The 24,131-nt window shown below is 34.8% G+C and overlaps 1 protein-coding gene across 4 annotated transcripts; it reads left to right on the top strand.

The window, feature by feature from the left end:
* Positions 1 to 7,991: 7,991 nt before the first annotated feature.
* LOC131159309 (probable leucine-rich repeat receptor-like protein kinase At1g35710) lies at positions 7,992 to 22,974 on the top strand. Of its 4 annotated transcripts, XR_009137778.1 has the most exons (4): positions 7,992 to 11,005; positions 12,332 to 12,421; positions 20,458 to 20,605; positions 22,403 to 22,583. XR_009137778.1 is itself a non-coding variant. In XM_058114097.1 (3 exons), the coding sequence occupies exons 1-3, from the start codon at positions 8,032 to 8,034 to the stop codon at positions 22,349 to 22,351; spliced, it is 3,087 nt and encodes a 1,028-aa protein (XP_057970080.1). In that variant the 5' UTR covers positions 7,992 to 8,031; the 3' UTR covers positions 22,352 to 22,974. The 4 variants fall into 4 exon arrangements, 3 of the variants coding, with proteins under 3 accessions (XP_057970080.1, XP_057970078.1, XP_057970077.1); XM_058114097.1 differs by lacking the exon at positions 20,458 to 20,605 and having other exon boundaries at positions 22,329 to 22,974; XM_058114095.1 differs by lacking the exon at positions 22,403 to 22,583 and having other exon boundaries at positions 20,458 to 20,752.
* The last annotated feature ends 1,157 nt before the right edge of the window (positions 22,975 to 24,131 follow it).

The following is a 24,131-nucleotide window of genomic DNA, read 5'->3' as shown; positions in this document are numbered from 1 at the left end:
ACTCATTAATTTGGGATGATTTCACGTTGAGCTTCATTGGAACCCATTTAGGTGCCTTCCTGTCAAATTGAGATTTGAAAATATGGCCAAGATAAAAGATGAGGTTATTGATCACATGCGCATTGGGAGAAAAGATTCATGCATTGCCATACATTTACATTTCATGCGTCACCATACATTTCATGCATTACAATACATTTCATGCATTGAATGGAAAAATAAATGAATACATATAGCAACATTTCCCTACACTCTAGCATCACAAGTTAGCAACAAACATACATATAACAACATACCACTGCATTCAAGCATCACAAGTTAGCAACATACATACATATGACAACATATCCCTACATTCTAGCATCACAGTTAGCAACATGCATGCATATAGCAACATATCCCTGCATCCTAGCATCACAAGTTAGCATCATGCATGCATATAGCAACAGATCAATGCATTTTGGCACCCTAAGCAGCAATAGAGCACCTTTCACACTTGTCTTGTTGAATAAGCTTTTGAATGATAATTTGGCATCCTTGATTGAGCAATTCTTGTTGTGCTAATATTTAAAGATGGGGCAGCCAACCCCAAGCATACATTGATTTACCTGGAAACTAGGGCAGTTGACCCTAGAAACACATTAATTTATTTTGAAACTAGCGCAGCAGACCCCATGGACAAGTCGATTCATTCATCGAACTCAGGACCCTACACCCAAGTGCATTTCTCCAATAAAGTAACCATTTTCCAAACCTTGGTTTCACACCTTATTACTGCTTGAAGTGGCTCGAATCATCATATCCATTACGGCTTAGATTCTTACATTCGAAGCAACCCACCATTGTGTCGTATGGCTGAGATTATCATATCCGCTATGACTCGGATTCTTATATTCGCAGCAAACCATCATTATGTCGTGTGGCTTGGATCATTGTATCCACTATTTTTTTTTTTTTTAATCTCAAACACTATAAGGAATAAAAAGAATTCTTAAAATTGATTATTTTCTTAAATTTAAATGTTAATAAAATAAAATTTTAATTTATTTTCATTAATATATATATTGGTGATTGAATCAAAGAATTTGAATCCCCTCGTATCTTTTTTTTCCTTGTTTTTTCAACTTTCAAATTCTAGACAATGCTGTATGTTTTTGTCAGCATACAGACTTCAATTTTAAGTAATCTTTTTTCTTGTAAGAGTTCATTTGGATCAAAGATTTTGTTTGAAGAAAGGAAAGAATAGGAGAATAAAAAGAAAATTTGTTTTCATTCTTTTCTCCCCATACAAGATACTAGGTTAAATATAAAATTAATGTTATAATGTTAAAGATTAAATGTTAATGATGTGTAAAATTAAATTTTTATTTTTAGTTTAATATATTTATTTATTTTTCTATATTTTCTTTATGTCCAAATGGGAAAAAGAAATTTCCATATTTTAAAATTTTGTACTATTTTTAAAATGTCAAACGGAGCCAAAAAAGATATAAAAAATTGAATCAAAGGTCATCCATGCCACAATTAATGAATGAGACAGCAGCAACCCAATAAATTTATTGATGCTTCCAAAGTCAAGTCACTACAGCCATGGAAGGTTAGTCTAGACAACCGCAGTCCCTCGTGATTGATGGATTGAAATTGGGCATCACAAGTCCATAACTAACATTGCATACGTGGTCCAAGCCAACCAATGTTCTTCAACAAAAAGGACAAAAAAATATAAAGTAATTTTGAAGTCAAATGTCATTGGAATTGGGTGTCACAAGTCCATAAGGAACATTACGTAAACCTCACGGGTCAAGTCTATGCGCAAGTGGACACGAACGACCTTAGTCAATGCCCTTCAACAAAAAGGAATAAAAAAAAAAGTAATTTTGTTGTCAAATGTCATTGTTTCGTAGACAAATATAGATTTTTTACTTTAGCATCAAATTAATTGTGGTCCGGCAAGTTCACAAATTTATTATTCATAGAAATTATAGACAATGATATACAACGAAGAGTCATCATGGTTGATTGTTAGAATATTGTAACAGTGAGTTCGTAGACATCACATTTTATCTGGACCTAATATAACATAAAATTGGACAAAGTTTATACATCTGAACGTTGGACAACTTTGTTAGCACAGTACCATAGTAATTGATGTAAGCAAATTAATTAATTAATTGACTAACCCAAACAAAAGGCTACTCTGAGAAATGCCTCTCCGAAGTCAAGTCTGCAAACCTTAATATAGAAAATTAGGTCAATAAATCGCACCTGAATTAAGGATTAGAAGTTAAAAACTTAGAGTCTTTCACTTAAAATCTCTGTGCGTGCACAAGAAATATCGAAATGATTTGATGAGACAAATTATTTTTCTTTGTGTAGTTTGAACTTAATAATTTTTTAATGAAAATATAATCTCCAAAATTATGTACACAAGCTAATAAATGAATGAATTAATTGATTGACCTATTTATAGATAGAACAATCAAAATTTTCATTCTGTTTTCTCTCTATATCAAATATTATCAAGAATAAAAAATTATTCAAAATTCATCGACTTCATTTAAATTTTAAAATCTAAAAAATACAAGGTTAAAATTTTGTTGACTAATTTACTATTTATTTTATAATCAATACAGGGTTTCCAACTTGCAAGCTTTGGTTAACGTTATCTGTCCATGAGCACATAGCCAATCTCTACAACTGTATCTAAAAGTTTATGTCTGTTTGTTGATGCCTACAGCAGAGCTACAGCTACTGTGATACATTGTTGTCCAAGTCAAGTCAAGTCAAGTCTACTGTGATACTTGCGTGTTTTGTCTTCCCATTGAATTCCCTGCCCTTTCCCACTGCGTACTCTTCCCAATGGCCTTTCTCCTTCTATTCCCGAGGCCGTGCACGCGCCTTGTTTGCGTGAATCTCACGATCGTCCTCCTTCCTCCCATGTTCTTTTTTTTTTTTTTTGGATTACACACCAAGTATCCATACATCCGTTTTACGGTCCACGTGACTAATCCTGCGCACCTTGAATTTGACCCCACAACTCCAAAGGGAAGGTAAATTCAGGAGTTCAGGGACGAAAACGAGTCCAAGAGGATTTGAACACCTGATCTCGTGAAAGGCACTCCTGCAACCCGCACTACTACCTGAACCACACCCTGGAGGTTTCCTTCATCCCATGTTCTTCTTCTTCATCTATGTTGTCACTGTATAATATATATATATATATATATATTTTCTGAATTCATAACATGATATAAGTCTATTCCTATAAACTTCAATATATTTGTTTTTTTTATGATCATTTAAAAAAAAATTAAATTAAAGAATGTAGAAAAAATAAAGTATTTACATTGAAAATTTTAAAAATATATATAAGAGGTAAAAAATGAAATAGAAATGGTAGACCAACATCCATTGTCTATAAATACCACTCATTATGTCTTTACCCTCACCATCCCAATCCTAACCACCCACCCATTTTATATACCCAGCAGTCATATATATAGGAAATCCAATGTCTACCCACCCTCGGCTTCTTTCCTTCCTTCAGTCGAATTGCATAATGGTAGACTCAATTTTGGATTTTGAGCAACTTAAAAAATGGGAAGAAAATTAAATTTCGCCTCTGTTTGGCGAATGCAGGCGTACATAGATGCTCTGATACCACTAATGGGTGGAGAGGGACACTCCGTTACTGGTTGTAATTGAAACTCGTGAGAATCAATACAACAACAATGTATTTCAATCTCAAAATGGATACAGAGAACTTCAAATTAAAACTCTCTCTCACGCTCACTGGCTTTACACTCTCAACACACTACATAATACATTACATACACACACCTATTTATAGTAGATACAAAACCAAAAAATCAACAAATGCAACTGATAGGTGAGGTTGGTAATCAACGATGCGGCTGTTAGGTGGAGTAGGTTGTCTGCCGACTCTAGAAAATTTAACTGCGTTGTGTTGCCGGCCATCTCTAGATTCAGTCAAGTTTAGATTTCAACAAAACAAACTCATTCAAGCTCGTTATCAATTCGCTCACAGAGTTGAAAAGAGGTGAGCCCGACTATGCTCACACTCGGGTCATTTACAAACCGCGCCTAAAAATTAAACTTGGGACTTATTCATTTAGATAATAAACGAGCCCAAACGAGCTCTTATTAAACTGATCTCCTAAGCCGCTCATGAGCAGTTTGGTTCGTTTGCAGTCCTAAATATCACCATATGGCTAGTCTCAATTTTTGGTATATAAGAAGTTTATGTACATCCTAGCTAATAATTTACTAATATAACTATTTGGATCAAAGATTTGTTCGAGAAAAGAAAAAGAAAGCAAAATAATAAAAACATAATGTTTTAATTATATTTTCTCTATGGTAAAACAATATTAAAAATAAAATTTTGTTTTAATATAATTATAATTTTAAGAAATATTATATGCTAATAATATATGAATTTAATTTTTTGTTTATTGATTTCTTTCATAGCTAAATATGACCAAAAGAGACTCCTTTTTTTTAATATTTTCTAAGTTCCAACTCTCCTTAAAAAAGTTTTTATGAACATATACATATTAAGTATTAAGAATTCATCATTCATAGTTCATCTTGTTCTCTCTATCTCAAATACTATAACAATAAAAAATTATTAAAATTATAATTAAAAATAAAAAAAAAATATTGAAGCATTCACGAGTAGGGGCAATGGAACAAAGATCTTCCGCTATTTTATTTCCTTTTTGATCACCAAGCTACCGTGGTAGACTTGATAAGATCAAGGATTTTGTTGAAAAACTGATTATAAAAATAAAATAATATTAAAATCAAAATTATCATTCTATCTTTTATTTTTTTTTCTACCTCAAACATTATAATGAATAAAACAAATTCTTAAAATTGATCATTTTCTTAAACTTAAATGTTGATAAAATACAAATTTAATTCGTTTTCATTAATATATATATATATATATGTATATATATAAATATATATGTTGGTGATTGGATCAAAGAATTTGAATCCCCCCCTATATTTTTTTTCCTTGTTTTTCAACTTTCAAATTTTAGACAATATTGTATGTTTTTGTCAGTACACTGACTTCAATTTTAAGTAATATTTTGCTTGTAAGAGTTCATTTGGATCAAGAATTTTGTTTGAGGAAAGAAAAGAAAATGAATAAAAAGAAAATTTATTTTCATTATTTTCTCTCTATACAAAACACTAGGTTAAATATAAAATTAATTTTATTATGTTAAAAATTAAGAAAAATTAAAAATTAATGATGCGCAAAATTAATATTTATTTTTTAATTTAATATATTTATTTATTTTTCTATATTTTCTTAATGTCCAAATGAGAAAAAGAAATCTCCATATTTTTAAAATTTTTACTGTTTTTAAAATGTCAAACGAGTCTAAAAAGATATAAAAATTGAATCAAAGGTTATCCATACAACAATTAATGAATACAACCCAATAAATTACAATTAAAATTTATCTACAAATGCTTCCAAAGTGGAGTGACTACAGCCATGAAAGGTCAGGCTAGACAATCTATTTTGTCTTGTTGGGTTGTTGCTGTCCCACCCACGCGATTGATGGAATTGGGTGTCCCAAGTTCATAATAAACATTGCATATGTAAACCTCAAGGCCAAGTCGATGCATGGTCCATGCAGACCAATGCCCTTCACCAAAACGGAAAAAAAAAATAGAAAGTAATTTTAAAGTCAAATGTCATTGTCTTATAAATAAATATAAACTTTTCACTTTGGCATCAAACTAGCTGTGGTACCATGAGTTTCACAAATGTATCATTGATAGAAATTTTAGATAATAATATATGGCTATGAGTCACCATGGTTGATTGTTAGAGCATCGATCATCACATTGCAACCGTGAGTCCGTAGACACCCCATTTTATTTGGACCTTATATAACACAAAATTGGACAAAATTTATTATGAAAAATTAATTTATTCTATTATGTTAAAAATTAAGAAAAAATAAATGTTAAAAAAAATCCAATTCAAGCATTGGAAAAAACTTCATTCACAATTCTCACTCACCACATCGGTTTTACTTTGTTTTTGCTTTACATTTAAATTGTTTGGGCGTTATATATATAATTAACTTTTATTTGAGTGCTTGAATTTGGAACCTTCTACTTGAATTTGTGAGGATTCAGACAAAATGCAGAGTGAAATTATATTGATTTTTATCCAAATCATATAATATATACTCATGGCCTTAAAACTCATTCGCTCAAACACACCATTACCCTTCTTAATCAATAAATAATTGAATGAGATCAAAATGCCAGTTGCACTAAAAAAAATTAATTAACAAAACTTGAGGGTCTGTTCAATTATGAAAAACTAATTTTTACTTTTTATTTTAAAATTTATAGAATTTTTTATTAAAAAAAATGATATTTTTAACTTTTTGTTGCCACCAATAGCATAAGAAAGTTGGAAATCCACATATTTTTTACGAGTACACAACTCTAAAATTTTTCACTTGCATTATTCTACTTTTGTTTTTACTTCATTAATCACTACAACTTCTGTAACAAATGCTTTGGTAGCATTGACGGCGAGTCTTGAACACCACAGCCAATCTATTTTGTCTTGCTGGGTTGAACCCACCCTTGCTATTGATGAATTGAAATTGGGTGTCACAAGACAATAAGGAAAATTACCTAAATCTCAGTCAATGCCCTTCGACAAAAGAGGAATAAAAAAAAGTAATTTTGATGTCAAATATCATTGTTTCGTAAATAAATATAGACTTTTTTCTTTGACATCAAAGTAATTGTGGTCCGGAGAGTTTACAAATATATTGTTCATAGAAATTTTAGACAATGATATACAACTAAGAGTCACCATAATTGATTGTTAGAATATTGTAACAGTGAGTCCGTAGACATTCCATTTTATCTGGACCTTATATAACATGAAATTTGGCAAAATTTATTAATTCAATAAAGTAAAAAAATATGGAAAATTTTAAAAATAAGGAAAAATGAAGCTTTTATATTGAAAATTAATTTATATGAACTTCCAAACTTTGGAAAATAGAAAACTTCCAAAATTTTTTGATTATTTTATAATGAACATTTACAAAAAATAAAAATAGAAAAGCCAATTCCTTGATTTGTTTTTCCCTCCTAACTTGCTTTGGATAACGTTATCCATGCATGAGCAGCACATAGCGGGTGGTCTCAGCTATGACCAATCTCTACAACTGTATCTAAAAGTTGATGTCCGTTGATGCAACAATTAATGAAGGGGAACACCCTACACCCTACACCCTACACCTACTCTGATACATTGTTCTCCAACTCAAGTCTACTGTCATACTGTGATATGACTAGTCAAACTTTTATATATATATATATATATATATATATATATGTTAAATGAATGATATTTTGTCTTCTTGCTTCCCATCGGATTCCCTGCACTTTCTGTACTCCTCCCAATGGCCTTTTTCCTTCTATTCCCGAGGACGTGCACGCGCCCTGTTTGCGTCAGTCTCACTTTCGTCCTCCTTCCTCCCATATTCTTCAATGTTGTCACTGTATAATATATACATATTTTTATGAATTCATAACATGAAATAAGTTTATTCCTATAAACTTCAATATATTTTTTTAACGATCAAATAAAAAAATTAAAATTAAAGAATGCAGAAAATACAAAGTATTTACATTGAAAAATTTTAAAAATATATATAAGAAGTAAAAAATGAGGATTGTCATTGCTTTACTTTGAGAAGAAATTGGATTTGTCATCATTTTTCTTTTGGTTGTATCACTATTAATAGTTGGAAATTTCATGAATTTTTGTTTCCCCAGATACGTGAGGTATGAAAAAAAATTTCAACACATTTTAAATTTTTTATAGAAAATGCCACACACACCACTGATGTTGGTAGACCAACATCCATTGTCTATAAATACCACTCAGCATCCTAATCCTAACCACCCATCCATTTTATATACCCAGCAGTCATATATATAGGAAAACCAATGTCTACCCACCCCCGGCTTCTTTCCTTCCTTCTCTTCTTCCTCCTCATCCACCTCCTCTTTCTTGCATCCCCTCCTCCTCCTCCTTCCCATTACGCTGCTTTTGTCTCTGCTTTAGTCACCACTACTTCTCAAACAAACGCTTTGGTGGCATGGAAGGCGAGTCTTGACAACCACAGCCAATCTATTTTGTCCTCTTGGGTTGGAACCGACCCTTGCAATCGATGGATTGGAATTAGGTGTCACAAGTCCATAAGGAGCATTGCATATGTAAACCTCACGGGCCTTGCTTTGAGAGGTACGCTCCATAGTTTTAATTTCTCGTCCTTCCAACACCTCCAAAAGCTTGATCTTAGTGACAACTCCCTCTTCGAAAACATTCCCTCCAATCTAGAAATGCTTAAGTCTCTCAATGTCCTAGATTTGTCAGTTAACAAGCTCACAGGGCCAATCCCAACTACTATAGGAGACTTGGGCAACTTGACCACCCTGTACCTTCATCGTAACATGCTTTCTGGATCTATTCCTCGAGAGATAGGAATGCTTAAGTCTCTCAATGACCTTGAATTGTCAGGTAACAACCTCACAGGGCTAATCCCAACTACTATAGGAGACTTGCGCAACTTGACCACCCTATACCTTTATCACAACATGCTTTCTGGATCTATTCCTCGAGAGATAGGAATGCTTAAGTCTCTCAATTACCTTGCATTGTTAAGTAACAACCTCACAGGGCCAATCCCAACTACTATAGGAGACTTGCGCAACTTGACCACCCTGTACCTTTATGACAACATGCTTTCTGGATCTATTCCTCGAGAGATAGGAATGCTTAAGTCTCTCAATGACCTTGAATTGTCAGGTAACAACCTCACAGGGCCAATCCCAACTACTATAGGAGACTTGCGCAACTTGACCACCCTGTACCTTTATGACAACATGCTTTCTGGATCTATTCCTCGAGAGATAGGAATGCTTAAGTCTCTCAATGAACATGCTTTGTCAGGTAACAACCTCATAGGGCCAATCCCAACCACTATAGGAGACTTGGGCAACTTGACCAGCCTGAACATTTTTGACAACAACCTCACGGGGACCATTCCAACTGCAATAGGAAATTTTACTAAGCTCACCTCCCTATCATTGTATAATAATCTATTATCAGGCCTACTCCCTCCAGAAATAGGGAAATTGAAGTCTCTTCGAGAGTTACGCTTGTTTTCAAACAAATTTTATGGCTCCATTCCTCAAGAGATGAATAATCTTACACATTTGAGGTTGCTGGCTTTATTTGATAACAAATTTATCGGCCATTTTCCAGACAATACATGCCTTGGTGGTTTGCTTGAGAATTTTACTATACAAGATAACCATTTCATAGGTTCCATTGCAAAAATCTTAAGGAACTGTACTACCCTAGTTAGGGTTAGGCTAGAAAGGAATCAGTTCACTGGAAACATATCAGAATATTTTGGCATATACCCAAATTTAAATTATATTGATTTGAGCAACAATAAATTCTATGGCGAGCTTTCTTATAAGTGGGGGCAATGTTATAAAATGACGGCCCTAAAACTCTCCAACAATAAAATCTCAGGTGAGATTCCTCTTGAACTTGGCGAAGCTACAAAACTACAAGTGCTTGATCTCTCCTCAAATAACCTTGTTGGGAAGATCCCAAAGGAACTTGGGAGATTGACATCAATGTCAGACCTTTTGCTAGACAACAACAAGCTTTCAGGCACTATTCCATTAGAAATTCTAATGCTTTCAAGTCTAGAACGTCTTAGCATGGCATCAAATAATCTAAGTGGCTTAGTTCCCAAAGATATAGGGGAATCTTTAAGATTGTGGATGTTGAATATGTCTAATAACAAATTTGAAGGAACTCTGCCATTTCAAATTGGCAAGTTAAAATTTCTGCAATTTCTCGATCTAAGCATGAATTTGTTGGTTGGAGAGATACCACAACAGGTTGGCGAATTGAATATGTTGGAAACATTGAATCTCTCCCACAATGGATTCTTGGGTTCAATTCCATCGACCTTTGATGATCTCATTGCTTTGACATCTATCGACGTATCCTACAATAAGCACTTAGAGGGCCCTATTCCTACGGCCAAGCCCTTTCAAATTGCTCAAATTGATTCATATAGAAACACAAGCTTATGTGGCAATGTCCTAGGTTTGGAGGCTTGTCCCTCTACGATGAGCCACATTTCTCATGAAAAAAAGGGAAACAAAATAATGATCTTGACTATAGTCTCCATAATGGCAATAGTATTTTCCATACTCATTATAGTTGGGGTTTTTTTTCTCCTTGGTTCCAGAGAAAAGAAAATGGATAACCAACCAAGGGAATTGCAAAATGAAAATATTTTTGCAGCCTGGAGGTATGATGGGGTGATGGTTTACGAACAAATAGTCGAAGCGACAGAGGGATTTAATTCTAAGTATTGCATCGGAGTAGGAGGATATGGAGTTGTTTACAAAGCGAAGTTGCCTAGCACTGGCCAAGTTGTTGCCGTGAAGAAACTTCATCCTTTACAAGATGACGAGCCCATGGACAATTCAAAAGCTTTCAAAAATGAGGTTCGAGCATTGACGAAAATATGCCATCGAAACATTGTGAAGCTTTATGGGTTTTGCTCACATGTAGAGCAATCCCTTCTTGTTTACCAGTTTATAGATAGAGGAAGCTTGGGGAAGATGCTAAGCCATGGTAATCGAGAACAAGCAATGGAGTTGGACTGGAGTAGGAGGGTAAATGTGGTGAGAGGAATTGCAAATGCTTTGTCCTACATGCACCATGATTGTTCACCCCCCATAATTCATCGGGACATATCTAGTAACAATGTTTTGTTGGATTTGGAGTACGAAGCTCATGTGTCTGATTTTGGAACTGCAAGGCTTTTAAAGCCTAATTCCTCCAATTGGAGTTCATTGGCTGGGACGATTGGATACACAGCTCCAGGTAATTATTTATTCTCTGTCTTCACGTGCCTTTCTAGGTTTCAATGCAAAATAATAAGAATTATATACCAAAAAAAAAAAGAAAAAAGTAGAGAATAAATCTTTTTTTTAAAAAAAAATTATGAAGAGATTATAATTTTTTTTCTCTTTTGTTTTGCTACAATGAAAATATAAAAAGCTATAGAACTTTTAAAAAAATTTTCTTAAACGTCTCACCCTTGATATTGAAATTCATAATTAGTTCCCATATTTGAGTATTTGAAAAGGGTATATTTTAAAATATTCTTAAACTTTAAGCTATGGGAGTGGGGTGGTGCCAAAAAAAACACCAAAAAAACACAAAACCAACACCACAAACAAACCAAAATAGTCAACAAACCCAAACCAAAAAAAAAATTCGTTTTTCTTTTTTTTTTTCTTTTCTCCTTTTTTCTATTTCTTTTTTTGTTAAAAACAAAAAGAACAAAAAAAACAAAAAAAATAAAAAAAAAATAAAAAATCTAGGGCGGGGCGGCGGCGTGGGTGGGGGCGGCGCGGTGTTGGGGGGGGGGGGGCTGGGGGGGGGTGGTGTGGTGGTGGGTAGGGGGGGGGGCGGCGCGGGGGGGGGAGGGGTGGGGGTGATGGGGGGGGGAGGGGGGCGGGGGGGGGGGGGGGGGTGGGGCGCGGGGGGGGGGGGGGGGGGGGGGGGGTGGGGAGTGGGGTGGGTGGGGGGGGGGGGGGGGGGGGGGGGTGCGCGGGGGGGGGGGGGGGGGGGGGGGGGGGTGTCGGAGGGGGGGGGGGGGGAGGGGGGTGGGGGTGTAATCATTAGCCTTGAAAAAAAATTTTCTTGTTAAGCTATGATAAACTTAAATGTGTTTTATACAACTAGTTTATGATAATGTTAAATCTATTCATTTCTTTATGCTAAATAACCTTTGGTCTCTATTTTAAAAAATTAATACAAGGGCGTGCAACGAAATCCAAATAAAGGATCTTATTTAATGCACATCCAAGTAAAGGATTTATTTTATTAAATGTATTTTCAATAATTAATTTGCAATTTCCCTTAACCTATATATCTTGAAACTCACTATTAGGAGTTGTGATTAACATCTCAACATTGGAATTTTAATGGACTGGCATATGTACGTACCCAAAAAGGATGCAATTTGTATTTTCTTTTATAACAAATCTTAATTGTGTTAGACATGATGCCAAAATCTTTTTCAATCAGAATGTTATTCAAAACTTGGTCTCTTTATACAACAATAATAGTGTATAATAACAACTTTCAGGAGTAAATGTAAGAAACTATAATTAACTAAATAAAAGCATCTTTTGCATGCAGAACTTTCCTATACGATGAAAGTGACGGAAAAGTGTGATGTTTATAGCTTTGGAGTAGTGTCAATGGAAGTAATTATGGGAAGGCATCCAGGTGAACTCATCTCATCTCTACCATTCTCCTCGTCATTACCATCAACATCATCATCATTATCCACTCACCATGTACTGTTGAAAGATGTGGTAGACCAACGTCTATCACCTCCTACAAATAAACTTGCAAATGAAGTGGTTTGGATTGTGAAGCTAGCATTTGCATGCTTGTACTCTAATCCTCAAATTCGACCAACAATGCGACAAGTTTTACAAAAATTATCAGTTAAAAAGCAACCTCTGCAGAAGTCATTCTCCACACTTACACTGGATGATATATTGGCGACAGATATCTAATTAGGTAAACTTTTGAGAATACCTTTTGTACATAATAGATGATATTTTTATTTTTATATTTTTTAAAAGGATAATTTTATAAACTTTTATTTACTATGGGTATAATATCTTTGAACTTGAGAGTATGTTAACAAGGATGATTTCTCTTGCCCCTTCTGTCCAAGGTTAGCACGACTTGTAGGAAAGGAAATTTTCTATTTTGACCTCATTCATGTGTATGTTGGCACAAGCATATATATATATATATAACAATAAAAAAATTAAGAGATATAAAATAATTGATTTTTTTTCACAAGCGCATATATATATATATAACAATAAAAAAAATTAAGAGATATAAAAGAGGTATAAAACAACTGATTTTTTGTTTTTTGAAAAAACAATGTACAAAAGAATTATAAAAATTTATATATTTTCTAACAATAAAGTTTATTTAAAATATAAAAATTGTAGATTATATATTTTAAACTACAATTTAGCCCATTAAATTGTAGTTTAGTCAATCCTTGAACACCAATTTTTTTGTTATTAAATAAAGATTCTTTTCTCAATAATAATTTTTGTTGTATGTAGATTCCATCTCTGCAAATACAATAATAATAGTATTTGATGAGATAACACAAATGTTGAGATTTCCTTAAGTTGAACTAATAATTTGAAAACATTTACTTGAAATTATTGTAATTATATGTCAGTCGAAGGATCTTTTGAGAATATTTGAAAATACTTAAGGATCTTAAACTGCGAAAGTCATAGAAAAGTTCATGCCCAGTTTAGTTGTATAAAACATTTTTTACTTTTTATTTCACAAAATTATAAAAAAAAAATATAGCCTTTTGGCACTGTTCACTTGTGATAAAAATTTTTAAACAAAAGTGCATTGTGTTTTCCAAATTTCTAAATTAGTACAGGAACATTAAAAAAAAAAAAAAAGCATCTTTTATTGTTTTGTCTTCTATAATTTTTGAAAATTTGAAAATAAGATGTGATTTTGTAATTATTTAAAATTCTAAAAATGAAAAATGAAACTTATTTTTTGCAATTAAACAAATCTTTTACTTTCTAGCTTCATAATACAAATATTAGAAAGTGAAAAATAAGCTATTATTTTTGTAGTTGAATTAAAAAATAATTACAAAAAATAAGATAAATAAAACTTTTGACAACTTAAAAAATTATTTTGTGTCGTTTCTAAAACCATTTAGATAGATAATATAACTTTTGAAAAATAAATTTTAGAAACAAAATTACAGAACTGGAAGTACTCCCAATAATAAATGTATTTGAAATTTTTTTAAAAATCATATTATGGAAACAAAAAATAATAATTATAAAGATTTTGATAGCAAATAGCAGTTTAGAACAAATTTCAATACAATTTTATATTACATTTTCTCCAGATCCAATATTACTCCAAATCCAAGACCTCTCCAAATATAAGGTAAAAAATATTAAAACCTAACTAGACATAAAAGATAAAAGGTAAACTTTTTGTAAAAATATAAATATAAATGCACATGCAATGTCATTTAATCCAACATGAAGGAGATTAAGGTATTAAAATTAAGACAAGAAGATAAATTTCTATTAATTGCCATAACTGTTTTATATTTCATTCTATACACAATACATATATGGTATCAATCCCTCCTATTAAAAATGTTAGATTAGCACTTTACCTATACGTGGATGGATATGATGGGTGGAGAGGAACACTCAGTCACTGGATGTGACTGAAACTCAGTGAGGATAAATACCAAACAAGTATATTCCACTCACTGGCTTTCAACTCTCAACACACCACATTGCTCACATTTACTCACACACAACTCAGCTATTTATAGTAATTATAGAAATCAAATAATCAACAATGGTGGGTGCAAATCTTCAATAGAGGTGGGCTGGTAGGTGGAGTAGGTTGCCTGCAAATCTCCAATGTCCACAACGGTGGGCTGCCGGTCTTCAATGGAGGTGGGCTGCCGGTCTTCAAGTTTAATCTTCAACATCCCCCCTTAAACTTGACTCTCCTAATTTTGTCATTCCGAGCATTGTTTTCAGTCTTGCAAAAATATCATGTATGAGTGGTTTTGTGAAAATATCAGCAATCTGATCATACGTTCTGCAAGATATCAATTCCACTTCTTTCTTCTTGACATGCTCCCTGATAAAATGATACCGAGTATCAATATGTTTACTTCTTTCATGGTAAACTGGATTTTTCGCAAGTGCAATCGCTGATCAGTTGTCAATGTAAACTTCTGTGGGGTTACCTTCAAGAAATCCCAGATACTTCAGTACATTCCTAATCCATATACCATGACAAACAGCCGAACTGGCAGCAACATACTCAGCTTCACATGATGACAACGTTACGATGGGTTGCTTCTTTGAAGACCATGTAAACGCTGTATCTCCCATGAAAAATGTGAATCCAGTTGTGCTTTTTCTTTCATCAAGATCTCTTCCCCAATCACTATCTGAATAGCCAATAAGTCTGCAATTACCTCTTGATGAATAAAACATACCATCGGTGATGGTACCTTTGACATATCGGAGTATTCTTTTCACTGCATTCAGGTGGGACTGGTCAGGAGTCTCCATGTACCTGCTGACAAGTCCAACTCCGTAGAGTATATCTGGTCTGGTGCACGTCAAATACCTCAAGCTTCCAACCAGACTCTTAAAATATGTGGGGTCAACATCTCCTTGCTCATTCTTTCTCAACTCCAATCCTGTTTCAACTGGAGTTGTCACTGGGTTGCATTTGTCCATCCCAAACTTCTTCAATACTTCTTTTGCATAGTGGCTCTGGGAGATAAAAATTCCTTTCTCGCTTTGCATGACTTCTATGCCAAGAAAATGAGCCATCTGGCCAATATCTGTCATTTCGAATTCTTTGACCATGCTCCTTTTGAAAGCGGCAAACATCTCTGGATTGTTGCCGGTGAAGATCAGATCATCAACATATAGGCAGGCTATGAGCATGCTTCCATCTGTCTCCATCTTTATATATAGCGCATGCTCGTAGGGACACTTCTCAAATCCATTCTTCTGGAAGTAGTCATCAATCCTCATGTTCCACGCACGAGGTGCCTGCTTCAAGCCATAGAGTGCTTTCTTCAACTTGTACACTCTATCTTCTTTGCCCTTCTTTACATATCCAGGTGGTTGATCGATATAAATCTCTTCTTCCAGAAAACCGTTCAGAAAAGCTGATTTCACGTCCAGCTGGTAAATCTTCCACCCATTTTGTGCTGAAAGTGAAATAAGTAATCTGATGGTTTCAAGTCTGGCAACCGGGGCAAAGATTTCTCCATAATCAATCCCTTCTTTTTGCTTGTAGCCTTTGGTGACAAGTCTTGCTTTGTATCTCTGAACTTCTCCTTGAGCATTCTTTTTGGTCTTGTAGACCCATTTCACACCAATGGTTTTGCGGCCCTTCGGGAGATTTGTCAACTCCTAAGTTTTGTTCTTCTCGATGGATTGAATCTCCTCATCCATCGCTTTTCTCCATTTGTCTTCTTCGTTAGCTTCCTCAAAGCTAACCGGGTCGCTGGTTAACAATAGACAGTAAAGAGTAACATATTCTTCCATTGGTTCTGTATTTTCATACAGATCGGCTAGATTTCGAGCTCCTCTAGGTCTCATGTCTGAGATTTCACGCTCAATTGGTGATGGAGCTTCATTCCTCTGTGGTGAACCATGTGGAGGTGTCTGCAGCTCAGGAATTTGTGGCTCGATAGCCACTTCTCTTGTCTGTGTAGGTTCTTCTCCTTCAAGTGTCAATTCTGCATCTTTGGAACATTCAGTCTGGTCCCATTTCCAGGATTCATTTTCTTCAAAGATGACATCCCGACTGTGAAAGACTTTCTTGTTGATGGGATTGTAAAGTCGATATCCCATGGTGCTGTCACCATATCCTACAAGGATACACTTCTCTCCTTTATCATCCAGCTTTGTCCTTCTTGCTTCTGGGATCTTGGCGTAGGCTATGGAGCCAAACACCCTAAGATGACTCACACTGGGCTTGTGAGTACTCCAGGCTTCATATGGTGTCTTTGTATCAAGACTCTTCGTCGGACACCTATTGAGCAGATAGACTGCACATAACACTGCTTCTGCCCAAAAACTCTTGGGCACATTCTTATCCTTTAACATGCTTCTAGCCATGTTAAGGATTGTGCGGTTCTTCCTTTCGGCTACACCATTCAACTGGGGAGTGTATGATGGTGTGAACTGTTTCTGAATCCCTTGTTGTCTAAGGAATTCCAGGAAAGCTTCGTCTTTGTACTCTCCTCCTTGGTCTGACCGGAGTGACTTGATGCGGAAGCCACTCTGTTTCTCCACAAGAGTTTTGAACTCTTTGAACTTGTCAAACACCTCTGACTTCCTTTTCAAGAAGTAGACCCAGGTCTTCCTGCTGTAGTCGTCGATGAAGGTAAGGAAGTATCGATTCTGTCCATTCGAAAATGGTCTTAATGGACCACACACATCTGTGTGTATTAGCTGGAGCGGCATGGTTGATCTCCAGTTGGCTTGCTTTCCAAAGCTGTTTCTATGTTGCTTGCTCAAAATACAGCTTTCACATATCACATTTGGATGATGGATATTTGGTAAGCCTTTCACCATCTTCTTGCTTTCCAATTGTTTCAAACTTTCAAAGTTTAGATGCCCATACCGTAGGTTCCATAGCCAGTCTTTGTCTTTGATGATAGCGCTCAAACACCTTGGCGTATCATGTTGGATGGCGAGCGGAAACATTCGATTCTTTGCCATTTGAACTCGAGTAACAAGCTTTCCTCGAGCATCTATTATCACCATCTGCTTATCACTGAGGCTAATTCGATAGCCTCTCTCCACGAGCTGTCCGAGCCTAAGTATATTAGTCTTCATGGCTGGCACATAGTAGACGTTGGAGATGTAAGCGTGATCTCCAGACTTCTGTTTGATCAAAACATCTCCTCTCCCTTGGACTGAGATTTAGAATTATCGCCGAAAGATATCTCCCCCTGAACTTTCTCATCAAGTTCAAAGAATAGGTTCTTTCTGCCAGTCATATGGTTGCTGGCTCCAGAATCAAGGTACCAAACACTCTGGTCCTGAGGAGTTGCATTGTGTGCCATCAGCATCAATGACTCTCCATCTGCATGATCAGTTTCGGCAAGGTTGACCTCCTCGCTAACCTTTTCTTGTTGTCGCCCCCAACATTCATTGCTATAGTGTCCATACTTGTGACAATTGTAGCATTGAATGTTTCTTTTGTCTACATTCGAGCGATTATTATATCCTCCTCTTCTTCCTTGTCCTCTGCCTTGTGGGACATAGCTCTGTTGATTTCGTCCTCCTCTAGTGGGACCTCTTCTGCCTCTGCCACCTTCTCTGGAGTTAAAATTTCCAGAATTTCTTCCACGAGATCCTCGGTCTCGTGCTCTTCCTTGTTGTGACGTCCCCCCTTTGTCGTATCTATCTGTAGTGAGGGACAACTTCGTTTGGAGAGCTTGCTCCAGTGCTTTATCATTACTTCTTCTATTGACTTTTTGCTCATGGGCTTGGAGTGAGCCCATAAGTTCTTCTACAGACATTGTTTCCAAGTCTTTTGTCTCCTCTAGGGTCACAGCTATATAATCATATTTTGGATCTAAAGATCGCAAAATTTTTTCACAAATTCTCTCGTCATTGAGAATTTCTCCATTTCTTCTTAATTGATTTGATACTACCATTACTCGTGTATAGTAGTCTGAAATGGATTCAGTAGACTTCATTTTGAGAGATTCGAACTCACCTCGCAATGTCTGAAGACGAATCTTTTTTACTTTATCTGCACCTTTGTGTGTTCGATGGAGAGAGTCCCAAACTTCTTTAGATGTCTTCGCGGAGGCGATGATTTCGAACGTGGGCTCATCAAGGCCTTGGTAGATTATGGATTTTGCCTTACAATCTTTCTTTCGATCGGCTCGCAAGGTCGTTCTTTGAGCATCGGGCATAACTGCTTCGGCTTCTTTTGATGGGCTTTCTCTGTACCCATCTTCAACGATATCCATGACATCCTGAGAACCTAGAAGGGCTCTCATTTGAATCGACCAGTTGTCATAATTCTCTCGGGTCAATTTTGGAATGACCGATTGGATAGTACCGTTAGCCATCGAATTCAATATATAAAAAACAGAGAAATGGGGACTGATTTTGGTAAATCTAATGCCACCAATAAATTCAGAAGATTGAAAAACCTTAGGAACCGGTTTTGGTTTGCAAAGAACCGGTCTAAAGTTCACCGAACCGGCTATAGGAAAATTCTGGTGAATTTTTAAACTAACCGGTTTAACTTAACGGCCGCTTAACGGCGTTAATTTTTCCGTTACGCCACGTGGCGTTCTCTGCGCTTGCCGCGTGTCCGCTTCTGGAGGAGGGTCGGATGCGGGTCACGTGTCGGGTACGGATCCGGGTTGCTGGTTGCTGGATCCGGTTCTCGGGTCGATGGGCCGGGTTACGGGTCGCTGTCCAGGTCGGATCTCGCCAATCGGGCGAGGAAGACGCGTGCAGAGCGTGAGGCGCGTGTCGTTGTTCGCCGGAGACTTTGTCGGCGCGTGCAGCGCGTGGGAAGAGCGCTGTCTTCGTGGGAGGCGCGTGGGAGAGCGTGTGCTTTCCTCCGGTGTCCGTTTGAGACGTGGTTTTCACCGTTGGAATCGTCTTGGATGGAATTTCAAAATGATAGGCTCAATTGGAATTTTGAGCAACTTCAAAACTGGGAGAAAATCGGATTTCTCCTCTGTTCGCCTCTGTTTAGCGAATTCCGGCGTACCTAGATTCTCTGATACCACTGATGGGTGGAGAGGAACACTCAGTCACTGGATGTGACTGAAACTCAGTGAGGATAAATACCAAACAAGTATATTTCACTCACTGGCTTTCAACTCTCAACACACCACATTGCTCACATTTACTCACACACAACTCAGCTATTTATAGTAATTATAGAAATCAAATAATCAACAATGGTGGGTGCAAATCTTCAATAGAGGTGGGCTGGTAGGTGGAGTAGGTTGCCTGCAAATCTCCAATGTCCACAACGGTGGGTTGCCGGTCTTCAATGGAGGTGGGCTGCCGGTCTTCAAGTTTAATCTTCAACAGGATAAACGCAGGATAAATAACATCCATTATAAGGAATATAATAATTTTTTTAAACACCACAGAATAAATGCAAACAACAAGACTTGAATCTACAAATCTCTTGAAAACTGGCTTTAATACTATATTAGATTATTACTTTAACTAAAAGTTTAAACTATTAGGTTGTGGGTCAACACTGTATATCTAGCTTTAATAAGAAAGAGATTTTCCTTTTCTTTGACTGATTTTAACGTCCCCAAAATGTCCCTATAATTATCCACAAAAATTTCAAATAAGAATCTTTAACTACTCATGTATATTTGAAAATATTCCTATAATTATTTATAAATATTCTAAGAAATATCTCTATAACTGCCTATTAAAATTTAAAAAAAAAAAAAACTATAACTAGGCACTTTTATTTTTAAAACATTCCTATAAAAAAACTTGTAAATATATCAAAAAATATTCCTAATGACTCGTAATTTTTTTTACATAATATTTTATTTTATTATAATTATCACTCAAAAAATATTCCTAATGACTCATAATTTTTTTTTAAAAATATTCCTAATGAATCATAATTTTTTTTAAATAATATTTTATTTAAATAAACTCATTTAGATGTGACAGATATGTACTGTTCTTCGAAATGGGCTGCGAAAAAAATGGGTAGCAATTTCGCAGCATAAAATTTGTCGTCGTATATAGAGCAGCAACAAGAGGCGGGCCTTCCGGTGACTTGCCCAGCGAAAAAAGACAAGCTCCGGCAAGCTGACAGGTGACGCATGTATTGTTTTACCGCCATGCATACATGTCAAAAACATCTTTTTATTGTTTTGCATCTTGTTTTTAAAAAAAAAAACATCTTTTTATTGTTTTGCTTTGTATAATTTGTGAAAATTTGAAAATAAGATGTGATTTTTTAATTATTTGGAATTCTAAAAATGAAAAATGAAACTTTTTTTTTGAAATTAAACAAGTCTTCTTCCTTCTAGCTTTATAATACAAATATTAGAAAGTGAAAAATAAGCCATTATTTTTGTAATTGAATTAAAAAATAAAAGACAAAAAAATAAAATAAGTAACACTTTTGACATCTTAAAAAAATTATTATTATTTTTGTATTTTCTAACACCATTTAGATAGATAATAACTTTTGAAAAATAAATTTTAGAAACAAAATTACAGAACTAGATGTACTCCCAACTAATTAAAGTATTTGAAATTAAAGCAAAATCATTAAGTAAAAAAAAAATAATATTTATAAATATTTTGATAGCAAATTACAATTTAGAAATTGCAATAAATTTATTTGTATTTTTTGTTGGAAGAAGTCATTTACTAAGATTCTTTTATAAAAAATAAATCAATAAAAATGTTGCGTATCAAATTTTTTTTATCTATAATGATAAATAAATATTAAATTTAATATTTCATGTCATGTTAATTAGATCATTCCTATCATATCATATGATATATTTTAAAAATTTGTTGTCCATCCAAGTGGTGTCATAGGAATATTTCCTATGTATGTTAATGTTTATTCAATAAAATGTAATTTTTCTAAATAAATTTAAATATTCATACTTTAATATTTATAAATTAAGTTATGAAAATATGCTATTAATTTTTAAAAAAATATATTCAAATTATATTAAGAATTATAAAAATATTTAAACGATAAAAATATTCAAATGCAAGCACAAGCATTGCACATGACTCATTGACTAGCCTGTAAATGTATTCCTACTCTTAAAACAAAAGTAAATTAAAATACCTAATCAATCATATCTCAAGCGAGTCATGCCCATATGTCGACTTACATTAAAGTAATATATATATTTATGTTTTGACTTCTCAAGTTAAAATTTTTACATTTATCGTCCTAATATTTCTACTTATTTCCAGTTTATAATCTTATTTAAAAATTTTGAAAGCTCACAATGAAGAACACATTTAAAAGTTTAAGACAAATCACTAACACTTGCTTTTAGAAGCATGAATTTCAAGTTTTGGATTTGGATTTGAGTGGATTTGAACAAATTTCAATACAATTTTATACTACAACTTCTCCAAATCCAATACAACTCCAAATCTAAGACCTCTCCAAATATAGGTAAACTTGATATCAGCAATAATACTTCAAATATGTCTTTAATCGCAATTTTCATAAACACAAAATAATAATAATAATAATGAGAAATGCATAGCTACGTCAAATTTATCAATACATTTGGCCCTAATTGTTAGTTAGTTAGCTGTAAGGGAACAAAGGTTATCAATCTTACTACATGTCACCATCGCATCATTTGGCCCCAACTGTTTATTAAACTACTTATGAATTAGTTTTCTTGTGCTTGGCTACCAATCCCACTCTCGCATCAATATAATTTTCTCTATAAAATTTTATCGATCTTACATGTCATAATAACCAAAATGTCCATGCTTCATGTATCCTAAATTTGGATATGAGATATCATGTGTTGGTTTTCAATTTATAGATATTGTAGCTCAACGTACTTGACCAATGGTGATATCAAGCAACAAGGATGACTTGAAGGATTTTTTTGTGAAGCTTGCTTACACAGCGGAAGCGACAAGGGAGTGTGATGTTTGTAGCTTTGGAGTCATATCAGTGGAAGCAACTATGGGAATGAACTTGGGCAATCTCATCTCATCCCTATTCTTGTCGTCGGCTCATCATATACTGCTGAAGGATATGGTAAAATAACACCTATCACTGCCTATGAGCGAGATTGAAGATAAAGTGGCTCTATTGTGAAGCTAGCATTTGCATGCTTTCGCCCTACTCCTCAATTTCAACCAAAATGTGACAAGTTTCCCAAAAATTAACAATTGGAAGGCCATCATTGTGCATTTCATTCTCCATAGTTTCATGGGTGATTGCTTAGATGCAAGTACCGAACTGGGTGAACTTTCACAGACATATTTGTTTCTTTTCTTATTTCCATTGTTTTTAGTTCTTTATTTGCATTGCGAAGGCTATTTTAAATGTTGGATTGTTTGCTTGATCTTTTTTTATTGGCTATGTCCATGGATGGTTATTATGTACTTGCTATTAGATAAAATTTTGGTTTGTAATAATCATTATGCTTAAATAAGAAGTTATGAATACTCGCATGGCAATGCTATTTCTTATTGTGATATCAGAGCTGTTATTCTAGCAGCTTAGTTGTGAGATTATAGGAAGTAGAAATTAGTGTCATACTGTCATATGGGCAAGCGATGCGAGTGATCCCCATGGCCCAAGGCTGGAAGGAGCTACTTTTGGATCTATAGTGAGATTCATCATATTTAATTACACAACCAGCCCATTCTCCATATCAAAACTCTCCAAGTTCCTTCCCTAGACTTAAGGCTGGAAATTTTTTATGACCATTTGCTAAGACTGTCCTTTCTATGGCTGTAATTAGACGGAATACTTCTAAATCATTATGATTGCTAAAATGACAGGCTTTGAAACCCTCTTCGACACTTCCCAAGTGTTTAAAAATCTTAGTTTGGGTACTTCAAATACAGACTTTATATATATCCACCAATCATTATATTACTCTAACTTTACACTAAAGCCAACACAGATGGCACACCAGAACATAGTTCTAGTGAGAAATACCTTCAGATTCTACCAACATACTTTCGAGTTTTGATCATCAAAATAAAGCCAAAACTTCATTACATCACAGAAAGGGCCCTCATAGATTTGCATATTACTACCCTACAAACGTCACCTACTCAAAACTCAATTGCCAAAATTTCAACGACTGTTAATAAAACAGAACAATTACTTGAAAACACATCAAAACCCTTCAATATTTCACAGATTAGCGATAAATAACAACACATTGAGGCGGAAACATATAGACAAACAGTTGGTGGGCATGAAATGGAAATGCATGAAAGGAGGAGATGATTACTCTGGGCACGCAATGACAGTGGCCCGCCATCGCAAATCCTCAACCTAAGATGTTGCACGGTTGATCAAAGGGACAAACCTCGGTGTTTCCCAGATGCCTTGCTTCTATTTGTCGAGTTCTAAAGACATGGAATACTCAACCGTGCGATCTTTATAGTTCATGATGCACCAATCCATCTTTTTGGGTGAACGTGTTTCGCAACTAACATGAATCAATCAGAGAAAAGGTTCTTTCTTCAACTATGATTTGGAACTTGCACGATACATATTTTCTAGCCTTAAAAAGAGAAAATATTGATCTTCAACAACAACGGTTGGACCTGGCTAAAATTAACATATTAGGTGGGGGGAAGGAAAATGATGAACAATC

The sequence above is a fragment of the Malania oleifera genome, chromosome 7 (genome assembly GCF_029873635.1).
Source record: "Malania oleifera isolate guangnan ecotype guangnan chromosome 7, ASM2987363v1, whole genome shotgun sequence".
NCBI classification, from domain to species: domain Eukaryota; kingdom Viridiplantae; phylum Streptophyta; class Magnoliopsida; order Santalales; family Ximeniaceae; genus Malania; species Malania oleifera.
The sequence above is the reverse complement of the archived record's forward strand: the minus strand, read 5'-3'. Positions and strand labels throughout refer to the sequence as shown.

Bases quoted from the DNA above. Each gene is read 5' to 3' on its own strand.
- LOC131159309 (XM_058114094.1), top strand. From the start codon at position 8,032: ATGTCTACCCACCCCCGGCTTCTTTCCTTCCTTCTCTTCTTCCTCCTC. The intron at 11,006-12,331 runs GTAATTATTTAT...TTTTGCATGCAG, and splicing joins GATTGGATACACAGCTCCAG to AACTTTCCTATACGATGAAA.